Source organism: Bison bison, unplaced genomic scaffold (genome assembly GCF_000754665.1).
Source record: "Bison bison bison isolate TAMUID 2011002044 unplaced genomic scaffold, Bison_UMD1.0 scf7180017864472, whole genome shotgun sequence".
In the NCBI taxonomy this organism is placed as follows: Eukaryota; Metazoa; Chordata; class Mammalia; order Artiodactyla; family Bovidae; genus Bison; species Bison bison.
This window is the reverse complement of record NW_011495033.1, coordinates 13,424,816-13,436,332: the sequence shown is the minus strand read 5'-3', so window position 1 is coordinate 13,436,332 and position 11,517 is coordinate 13,424,816. Positions and strand designations below refer to the sequence as shown.

General features: G+C 36.6%; 1 protein-coding gene across 4 annotated transcripts in view; it reads left to right on the top strand.

Annotated features, from left to right (window-relative positions):
* Positions 1–11,517, top strand: part of CLTC (clathrin, heavy chain (Hc)) — a 70,080-nt gene that overhangs the window by 52,452 nt on the left and 6,111 nt on the right. Inside the window, exons 19-32 of one of the 4 annotated variants that reach the window (XM_010861604.1) lie at positions 177–322; positions 556–739; positions 929–1,121; positions 1,497–1,654; positions 1,862–2,026; positions 2,153–2,260; positions 2,345–2,512; positions 2,646–2,795; positions 2,885–3,016; positions 3,125–3,235; positions 3,962–4,132; positions 4,495–4,716; positions 5,958–5,978; positions 9,612–9,687. In XM_010861604.1, coding sequence (XP_010859906.1) covers positions 177–322; positions 556–739; positions 929–1,121; positions 1,497–1,654; positions 1,862–2,026; positions 2,153–2,260; positions 2,345–2,512; positions 2,646–2,795; positions 2,885–3,016; positions 3,125–3,235; positions 3,962–4,132; positions 4,495–4,716; positions 5,958–5,978; positions 9,612–9,687 — 2,005 coding nt within the window. Of the gene's footprint in view, positions 1–176; positions 323–555; positions 740–928; positions 1,122–1,496; positions 1,655–1,861; positions 2,027–2,152; positions 2,261–2,344; positions 2,513–2,645; positions 2,796–2,884; positions 3,017–3,124; positions 3,236–3,961; positions 4,133–4,494; positions 4,717–5,957; positions 5,979–9,611; positions 11,512–11,517 lie in introns of those variants that run through there. The other 3 variants (XM_010861602.1, XM_010861605.1, XM_010861603.1) reach the window with 3 other exon arrangements.

Genomic DNA, 11,517 nt, shown 5'->3' with positions numbered 1-11,517 from the left:
GAAGTACACATTACGGATATATGTGGACTTACGTAGAAAGATCTTTGGGTGGTAAATTATCTGATTCCTTCTTCTCGACCTTTCATTTTCTACTGAGAGGCCAGCTTATTCTTATTAGATAATATCATCAAAACCACCTGAACTCTCAGTACTTATTCTTTGTATATCCTCTGCAGGTTGTACAGACAGCCTTGTCTGAAACTCAGGACCCCGAGGAAGTGTCAGTAACTGTCAAGGCCTTTATGACTGCAGACCTTCCTAATGAACTCATTGAACTGCTGGAGAAAATAGTCCTTGATAACTCTGTATTCAGTGAACACAGGTATGCTATGAGAGGGGTTTCCTGGCTCTTTATAGTCAGTCTTTAATTATGGCCTGTCAGTTTGGGAAAGGAACAAAGAGACAAATGTTAAGAGAATGTTATCTTAATTCTCATTCTTCTAATACCCTCTTGTGACCCTATCTCCTGAGACGAAATACTTAATAGCTACAGTGTTTATTCGTTATGACTAATGAGCCTTTCAAATATTGCATTCAAATCTTTCTTTCTTAAAGGAACCTGCAAAACCTCCTCATCCTCACTGCAATCAAGGCTGACCGTACACGTGTTATGGAGTACATTAACCGCCTGGATAATTATGATGCCCCAGATATTGCCAACATCGCCATCAGCAATGAGCTCTTTGAAGAAGCATTTGCCATTTTCCGGAAATTTGATGTCAATACCTCAGCAGTGCAGGTAAACCTTGACATTACCCGAGCTGATTTCCTGTGTAACGCCTTCTCTTGGTTCACTGTATGCATTGTCCTCGGAGAAAGGGCATAATTTATTACTGTGATAATAGAAGAGCAATAAAATCCTGTTTAAATGTAATTGCTAAATGGTAAGATTCATTGTTCTATAACTGATGAAGAATTGGTTGCCTAGGTCTTGATCGAACATATTGGAAACTTGGATCGGGCATATGAGTTTGCTGAACGTTGCAATGAACCGGCAGTCTGGAGTCAGCTCGCAAAAGCTCAGTTGCAGAAAGGAATGGTGAAAGAAGCCATTGATTCTTATATCAAAGCAGATGATCCTTCATCATACATGGAAGTTGTTCAGGCCGCCAATACTAGTGGTACGACTTCTCACCTTTATGTGTTTGCCAGAAAGTGTGCCTAAGCTAAGCATTAAGTTTTACATCTGTTCTGCATTGTGTTGGAGCTAGAGACTGGTGGTTTGCCCTCCTCCTTAGTGCAGATATTAAATTCTGATCTAGTCCTAATCTGATAACTTTAAGGAGAAGAGGGATTCAGCTCTTCATTTGGTCAGTAGTAATACAGACACATTAATAGAAGTTTCACTATTTTGATACCTTTCACAGTTTACATTTGTTACTCTCTATACTGTTTCTTTGAAAAGGAAATTAATAGCAGTTCTCATGTAGTTCAGTGAGAAGATAGATGTTGATATCGTAGTGTTTGGATTTATTCATTTGTTTTTCTGTACCTAGGAAACTGGGAAGAGCTGGTGAAGTACTTGCAGATGGCCCGCAAGAAGGCTCGTGAGTCCTATGTGGAGACAGAATTGATCTTTGCTCTGGCGAAAACAAACCGCCTAGCAGAGTTGGAAGAGTTCATCAATGGGCCAAATAATGCTCATATCCAGCAAGTGAGTTTCTCATTCAGATTTTTTTTTTTAAGGAGTGTAAAAATAGTTGGGTAACTTTACTAGCTTATTAGGATCAACACATGACAACTGAAAGTTTCTAAGGAAAAACCTTACTGGAAAAATGTTGTTTCTTCATATTAAATTGAGTCCTAACTTTGAAAGGAGACTGAGTTTCGGCTTGCTGAAAATGGTTTGTGTTTTTTTCAGGTTGGTGACCGTTGTTATGATGAAAAAATGTATGATGCTGCTAAGTTGTTGTACAATAATGTTTCCAATTTTGGACGCTTGGCATCCACCCTGGTTCACCTGGGTGAATATCAGGCAGCTGTTGATGGAGCTAGGAAAGCCAACAGTACTCGAACATGGAAAGAGGTAATCTAAATGACAGTTTGATTGATGAATTAAGATGCTATTTAGGAATATTCTTTAAACTGATTAATTGAATTAACCAGCCATATTACACTTGAGTTCACATAACTGAAATTTTTAAAATTGTAGGTCTGCTTTGCCTGTGTAGATGGGAAGGAGTTCCGTCTCGCTCAGATGTGTGGGCTTCATATTGTAGTACATGCAGACGAGTTGGAGGAACTTATCAACTACTATCAGGTAATGCATTGAAGTCTTTTATGTTAACTGAGATCTTTTGCCACGGATATTCTCATCTTTAATTGCATTTTTTCTATTATTTAGGATCGTGGGTATTTTGAAGAGCTGATAACCATGTTGGAAGCAGCACTGGGACTTGAGCGAGCTCACATGGGGATGTTCACCGAATTAGCTATTCTGTATTCTAAGTTTAAGCCACAGAAAATGAGGGAGCACCTGGAGCTGTTCTGGTCCAGAGTGAATATTCCTAAGGTAACTAACCTTTCATTGTAAGGCAACTCTATAGCTAAAACAATACTTCAGTTTTCATTAAAAAAAATTTTTTTTTTCCTATTAACTAGAATTAGAGACCCATATCTAAAGCAATTAAATCTTCCTTGTGCAGGTGCTAAGAGCTGCAGAACAAGCCCATCTTTGGGCAGAATTGGTGTTTTTGTATGACAAATACGAAGAATATGATAATGCCATAATTACCATGATGAATCATCCTACTGATGCATGGAAAGAAGGGCAGTTCAAAGACATCATTACCAAGGTATGTACCTTCTTTAGAAGATAGTCTGTAGAAGGACGAAGCTCATGAGGAAATAACTCTACCTCATATATGGATTTTTGCTGTCTTAGGTTGCCAATGTGGAGCTATACTACAGAGCAATACAATTCTACTTAGAATTCAAGCCACTGTTGTTAAATGATTTGCTGATGGTGCTGTCTCCACGGTTGGACCATACTCGTGCAGTCAATTATTTCAGCAAGGTAATAATTTTTAAAACCTCAAAAATTCATAGCTAGAAACTAAGACGTTCTTGGATAACTTTGTCCATTAGCAATGTACTACATTTGTAACACACCCTTATTTTAAAGGTTAAACAGCTACCGCTGGTGAAACCCTATTTGCGTTCAGTTCAGAACCACAACAACAAATCTGTGAACGAGTCACTGAACAACCTCTTTATTACAGAAGAAGATTATCAGGTAAAACATTTTGGTTCTTGAACGTGTTCTCGAAATTCACAAAATTTAATTTTTTTCTCAAAAATCTCAAAATTTACAATTCTCAAAATTGTAAAGTTGGTATGTTTTGCAGTTTAAAAAGCCTATCATCCCTTAGGATGGTAAACAGTAGGTACTTGTGTGCCTTGGATCAAAATTTAGTCAGGTTTTCAGGATTGATAAATATGATATCTCCTAATTAAATGCCAGGTTTGCAGAGTCCAAGTTAATGCTTTAGAAAAATACTATGGTTACTTCATCCGTAAACATCTAGATTGTATATTGAGTTGAAAAAGTTTTTGATCTCTTAAACTAGTTCATAAACCTTATATGGTATTAACTCTTTTATTCACTGTTTTTCTTGGCCAGTAGCTTATCAGTACCTGTCTTTTTCCTTTGTGAAGAATTTTGCAGAAACGTAAAAGTTAAGGTTAAGCTAAATTGCCTTTTAGCTTAGACTGAGGAATGTTGATACTTGTTCATAGTACAACTTTATTGTTTGATTCTTGAATCTAGGCTGTCTTAATTACAATAATGGCTGATTGATCAAGTCGTATTAAACATATTTATCATGCAAGATACTGATCATATTACATGCAGTCAGTCATATACAGTAATGGCTCATTGATCAAGAATGATGGAACATAAAATTTAAACTAAAATGAAATACTGGTTTGGCATTTCAATGGCTTTGTTTTATTTTTTAAGGCTCTGAGAACATCGATAGATGCTTATGACAACTTTGACAATATCTCACTTGCTCAGCGTTTGGAAAAGCATGAACTCATTGAGTTCAGAAGAATTGCTGCTTACCTCTTCAAAGGCAATAATCGCTGGAAACAGAGTGTAGAGCTGTGCAAGAAAGATAGCCTGTACAAGGTGAAGAAAGATGGTGGGGTGGGGCTATTAAGCCAAATACTAGATGATCTGTGTGAGTCCTAAGATGGCATATTAGAAGTGATTATGGTCTATAAAGGTATTAGTTTTTGCAAATATGGGAATTGCCTTTAAGCTCCCAGTTGAGGAGATGATCATTATGTTACTTCTTAATGTTGGAGGCTGTCATATGCTTACATCAGACCTCTCTGTTAAAAAGAGAATGCATTCCTTTGTCTTTTCCTTTTCTTTCAGGAAATCCTTAATTTAAATGATATAACTGGGAGTTTTTTTTCCCCTCGTGTTATTTACCAGTTCATCATATTTGAATTTAATGTTTGACTTTCTTCCTTTGCTTTAAATAGGATGCAATGCAGTATGCCTCTGAATCTAAAGATACTGAATTGGCTGAAGAGCTCTTACAGTGGTTTTTGCAGGAAGAAAAAAGAGAGTGCTTTGGAGCATGTCTCTTTACTTGTTATGATCTTTTAAGGCCAGATGTTGTCCTGGAAACTGCGTGGAGGCACAATATCATGGATTTTGCCATGCCCTACTTCATCCAAGTCATGAAGGAATACTTGACAAAGGTAATGGCACCTCTGAGAACTAATTATCTTGAGGATATGTAAAACTCCATGTATAGACTTTCTGTTTGCAAAGGTTTTCTCTAGTGTAATTAATTTAGTTGATCATAAAATATTCCTATTCTCCAGTACTTTTTAATACCTGACAAATGACATTAATGGAAAGGTAGCTCAGACATATCTTGGCAGAATGTTTACACTCAGAATACCACAGAATGTATTTCTGAAGGGCAGATAGTATTATGTCCATATTGTATGGGTTTTTTTTTTTTTAGCGTTTGATAGAAACATTTTTTGTCAAAATAATGTCTTCCTCAAATCAATTCTTGTAACTCAGATGACCATTACTTAGTAGTGTAGATTCCCTTCTCTTTGGGTGGTTCTTGACTTTAATACGTATGCCTGTTTCCCATGGGAAAGTTACATCTGTATTCTTAATGTCCTGTTAATCTTCTCAATATTTTGATAGTTTAACCCCTTATTAAAAAATATTACAGAAGGTTAACAATTAATGACACATTTCTTAAAAGTGCATTAAACAAGCTCGGGGTATAATCATCTTATAAAATTAACTTATTCTTCTTAGTATCTGTTTTTGATGTTAGGATGTTTTTACCCTGTCCTGCTGTGGAACATTTTAAAATGGTCCTAAAGGATCCATTTTGTCAAAGCAAAACATGCTTATTAAAGTCAGTTTCGCATCTGATCTTTCAGCATGTCTGAGTTAAGGCGGGTGTCAGGGTGGGAGGTGCACTACTAACAACCCCCAGTGTAACAGTATCCTTGGGCTATCATGTCATTAGATATCATTGTGTTAAGTTACAGTTTTTTTGAGAATTAACATTTTTCTGTGTAGAAACTGCTTAAATCCAGTGTAAGAAGAAAAAGAAAGTTGCCTTATCTTAGCCACAGATGAGAATAGCTTCTTTTCTTATGCATAATGCCAACTTGTGAGACCTGGCTCTAAGCTGCTGTTAACTGAAGTGCTGTAAATTTTACTAGCGATTAAGCTGCTTTCTTTCACACTTGACTCTAGCATAAATTCTTCTGCAATAAGCTCTGAAGTTAAAAAAAAAAAAAAATTCTGAGTTTTGCTTCCAGTATGCCCTTTATTTTCACTTCTCTCATACCTTTTTTAGTGGTTAGATGTTTCTCCCCTAAACCTTTGTTGCTGATTCTACCTTTTTATGCTCAATATGGAATTTGATTTTTTTCTAAGCTGCACCTTCTGAATTCCTTTGCAGGTTGATGCAATAAAGGAAAAGGTGAAAGTTGATTCTTTTCCATCTTTAAGTCTGGAGGACTAAGTCTAAGGAATTTGCATGATTTTTTTTCCTTCCTTTTCTACACTGCTGCTTCTGCTTTTTCCCCCCAGTAAATTTTCACTAAAGCCTCTGCAAGTCCCTTAAAATATAACTATAATAGAGCTCTAGGACATTAGTAGATGTTTGCTACTAATCGGCTAATAGGCTTTAGGAAGGGCAGGAGGCTAATCAGTAGTTGGTTCACAGTCTCTCTTAAATATATTATTAAAAACTGAGCATGTTGAGTTTCCATTATTAATTCCAAAGTTTCAGGAGATTTCTCTTCCCTGTCAGGGTATCTGGACCATAATAGGATTTTCTCAATACTTAAAGTAAATTTAAACAGCCTCTGGTATTATTTTGTGAGCGTGCCTGACAGTTGTTGAATTTAAATATGTATATATATGCCCTAAAAGGCTTTGGGAAGTTTTTTGTTTTTGGTGGTTTTTTTTTTTTTTTGGGTATTGAAGGACTGTGATCCAGTTTCTGATCTCTTGATTCTTACTAATTTTTTGCTGAAAGTAGATACAAGAGATACTAGCTGCTTCCGAAGAGACTTTCCTCATGTTTCTCCAGGTGTCCAGTTCTTATGGTGCTAGTTCATTTTCAAGAGGAATCAAAACTTTTAAAATCATCAGATTAGCTTGCTATAATTGTTGCTAAGCAACATGGATTATTTCTGTAAAATATGGAACCATATTAACTTCTGCTTTCTATAATAAGGTACATCTCTGAAAGCTACAAATTTGCTGTTACTCATCCCTTTGGCTTGTCCAAAGTCAAATTTAGGCACCTTTTGGTTGCTCCTTCCTTCATTGGCTTGTCTCTATCCTGGTATAAATGAAACAAACTTATAAACTTGTGTCTGGTATCAAATTGTGGTGAGAAAAGGGTGGGAAGATAAAGGACAGTTAAAACAATTTAAAATAATTTGGAGGAGGGGACAGTGCCTTGGAATTATGTTGAACCAAACCAGAGTCACCATTGGAACTTAGGGCAAACCTGAGTAAAATGCATTGTGTGTGAGGCCCTTCAGCAGCTAGTAAGCAAGGCAGTTAGAAAGCGTGTGTGTGAAAAATAGGTAATTGAACTGCAGTGTTATGCGTTGTTTTAAATCAAGCATGTACAACAGTCATTGCAATTACATCATACTACTTTTGAAACTCTTAAAGCATTGCTGTGGGCTGTGTGTGTTTCTTGAGAGCCTGTATAGCAACAGTCATCTTCAGATCTCACTTCTTGCTTCAGTACTTTTGCCTTTTTTTCATGCACACATACACCAAAATAACTGACTGCATGTTAACTTTTCCTCTGCAGCATATTGCAGTCTTTGTGGAAAAGCCTTTTACATTGTCGTGAATTTTCAATAGTACAGATGGAATTGAACTCAGTGACATGTTTACCTGTAATTTTTCTTTTTTAATCCAAGGATCAGAAACTTTTGTTACAGCTCTTTTAACAAAAGCTTGTGTTCATAAAAGCCTTTTCTGCTTTTCTGTTTGGAGGAGTCCAAATTGGGTCATTGGAAACAATAATTGGATATTGCTGAGCCAGAGGCTGTCCCATTAAATAGAAAAATCAATTTTTGCTTAACACGATGCTCCTCCTTCACAGTTGTTACTTTTTGTTTTGTCTCTATGCCCAACCTGCCTATGTCTGTGCCTGGGCATTGTGACATTGCTAGCTCTTCTAAATCTTTAACATACTTCTGTCTTCAACATCCGACTCAGACATTAACTTTTAAACACATATTCACTTTAGAATCTTTTCCTTGAAAGTCTGGCAATGTATTATGCAGTGGGTTTTTTTGTTGTTTGATTTTTCTTCTTAGAAGTTGTTAATGTACACTCATCCATGTACTTTTTTTAAATAACTTCTTTAGCTCTCTCTTGGATACTTAGCAAAACCCCATCTGACTGTCCTTGGTGGCACAGATTGTACTTTAAATTAGAGAGCTGTAGTGATTTTTAAGTTTGGGTGCCAAACAGTGAGTGTTTCTTGTGGTACTTATACTCCATAGTAGTCTTTAATTTGATAGTGGGGTAATTTTAACACATGAGCCCTTAGGTTATAAAATTTAAAACATGAAATACAGAAGCAAACTAATAACCCATCTTCCTAGGGTAGAAAAACCACATTTTATCTGAAGGTGTCTAGAGTCTGACTCATAGCACTTTTCTCACATTTTGCTCCCTGACAAATTAGGGTGGATTAGACCCACATTTAAGATACTCACTCTAAAACAATTAAAATACATGTAAAATACTGTCCTAACCTTAATGGCCTGTGTAGGATTGAAACACTGTTTTTTAAATAGTTGCAAATAGAAACTAGGTGCTGCTTTAACCTTTCTGGGACCAAGTCTTTAAAGCCTTTTCACTGAAGTCCTGCATGTCTTTTTTTGTGAGTGATTTTTCACTATTTGCCTTTTTGAAGGACATGCAGTGAACACTCATAAAAAAGTTCTATCCTGCACTCTGCCTCCCCATCTCAGCACCCTTAGGACTTTGAAACCCTCTAGTAATAATTGAGATTTGAAATTTAGTTTTACATCAAGTGTAATGATATACCAATGACAAGACTATTTAGTCTAAAAGACAGATACATCACAGTTTAAAGGCAAATGGAAGTGGTATGGTGATTTCCTAGTCTGTGTCCTGCTGCCACCCTCCCTAATCCTTCACAGAATTCCAGATTCAAACTGTGCTAATGCTAGAAGGAGCTTTGTAGATTTTCTCATTCAGCTGACTCACTATATAGACAAGGAAATTTGAGGGTCAGTGCAGTAGTTTGCCAAGGTCATGCAGCTAGTTAGGGAAGGATCTATGCATTCCAGCTCTTTTCTTTCACTAATATGTTTGGACTCCTCTAGAGTATTATTTCTGTCTGATACTACCCACTTTAATTTAGAATAGCTAGTATATAAACAGTCATTTATTTCTTGGGCTTAATTAAAAGGTAAACATTTCTTAAAGAAGTTGGGGAAAAATCAGGCATTCCTTGGTTACTTAGAAAACAGAGCATTAACACATGCAGCCTGTCTTTATATAAAAAAGATGAAATATGGAGCCACTTGAATCTTAAACTTCAGCCGGCACATAATCAGTATTGACAGAAGTTGTGCACAGTGGGCAAAAAAGATAGTTGGTTCTGCAGACATACTTACCTCGTCACAAGACTTTACTTCACTTTTTTGAAGACCATTTCCTTTGGGGAAGGAAGTCTTGTCCAGTCATGAGTTCATCATTGTTATCTTTAGTAGGGCTAAAACTTCATCAAAGAAAGTGGTTCCTCTGGTTATCTCCCTCCCTCAGGCTGGCTGCATCCTAGCATGCCCAGTTTTAGCCTGGCGTGAGCTTTTATGGCATTTATAAATCCCTCCTTCCTGAGGGTTTATAATGACAGTGCTAAAAATCACCTTGACTGAAGTATGAACATTGCCATTGAATTTGAAGGGGCCTGAGAATGTTCTTTCTACTCTAGTCTGTTTTATTTTGACAAAATTTAACATACTAAGGCTTTTCCACTTTCTGCCATAAATCTAGGTTTATAATAGTTTTGAGGTTCTAATTACCATTACCTGTTTTTCTCTAGGTGGATAAATTAGATGCTTCAGAATCACTGAGAAAAGAGGAAGAACAAGCTACGGAGACACAACCTATTGTTTATGGTAATCTTCTTTCTCTGCGTAACCTCAGAAATATAGTAGACAAACAGTTCATTCTAAAGTGCAAAAGGCTCAGTAAGTTAAGGAATAAGTCTCTACTGTCATTTTTTTCTGAAAACAGCCTTAGAGCAGGCATTGACCTTATTCACTAAGATAATTTTAAACGCAAAGATAATCTCAGAAAACAGTTTCTTGAGATCAGAACGTGATTGATCTATGGCCTGATCATGAATTATTGCCTATTCATGAGTTACTGACAAAGAATTATTGGTGAACTCAGTTTTCAAAAGTGGAGAAGGTGAGAGATCATGCCATAGTCATCTTAAGTATGCTTTATAGTAGTACATCTCTTTAAATTCTGACTGAGACAGATAACTGAATAAATAGTTTCCATTTGAAGATTTTCCAGAGAGGATCTTCAGACTCTGAATATTTAAGGCAATTTAATGTTTTCTTACTTGGTGCCTTTCTGAAATCCTTCCCCTTTCCGTTTCTCTCTCGGAGAACAGTGATTTGAGTAGTGAATTTGAAGTGTGTAGGTTATAGCTCTTGAACCAGGTGGTGTTGGGAGGAAGGTATACAGTTACAACTATTGTATCTCAACCTGTTAAAGGAAATGATAGTAAACAAATCTATTGTGGCATTATCTCCATTTTTTACTTTACATGAAAAGGACTTTGGGAATTTAGATGACAGGGTAGTTTTTATAAAGTTGGAAAACATAAAGTAGATTCTCAGAGATGGGAATAAGATGCTTGACATATTTGTGACAAGAAACAAGGTAGAAACAGGGTGGGTGTAATAATTGGGGGAAGCTACTGAATGGCTTCTCTTCAGGGTGTTCAGATGGATAGTCCTTGTAAGCAGTTGACAGTGGGGTTGAGCCAAAGACAGCTGTTGACAATGCCACCTTCTCACCATTCCACCCCCCGTACCACACCCCCACATACCCGCACACACCCCAGTCCTGGCCAGCTGGCTATGGAGAAGCATGATGTTAGAAAGAACTACTCTGGGACTTTGTCAGGCAACCTCCTCCTGCCCCCATTGCCTTGAAGTTCTCTGCTCTTTATTAGAGATTTGCACACTCACGGGGTTTTTCTTTATTGTTCTTGTTTTCTCGTGATTCCATTGTGATACGAAGAAACTGAGAAGCTTAGTGAAAAAACAACATGCTTATGTTGTTTAGAAAAAAAAAGTGGGGTTGTAATTTCAAGGTAGATGTCAATATCAAAGCTAGAAGTGGTTTTTTAACAAACTGCTGGTTCCTAGAGTTCATTCACTGAAGACAGTTTGGATTTTTATTCACCAAAGGAGAGACATTAGGTCACTTGTGGGAGAAATACTACTCTGGATTTACATTAGAGACAGAGATTAAGAGTACTTCTTTTGCAGGAGGTAGGGAGAGGTGTTAGGTATGTTCTTCTATTTAGCCTGTTTCTCCACAGGTTGGTTCCTCTGTACAGTAACTATTTAAACTTCATGAGAGTGTTAGCTTAGTATTTGAAAGAGGTTGTATCCTCTAATGTATTTCACACCTAATGCATATTTGAATATATCTTAACTTTTTCATTTTGGTACTGGATACTTGGTTTTGTTACCATTTAGAGACATCTAAATCAAGAATTTAAATCTTAACTTCAAAAGTTCAGTTGTGTTAAAAATGTATCTTAAAAAATTGTTTTCCTGTGCTAATTATATTGTCACCAGATAAAATGTGCAAACACCATGTGATGGTGATAGGCTTATTGCTGAACGTCTTGCCTAAGCATGTCGAGCATGCATGTGCGTATTGCTTTAAATGACATGTGAAGTAACATCATTACTTTTACA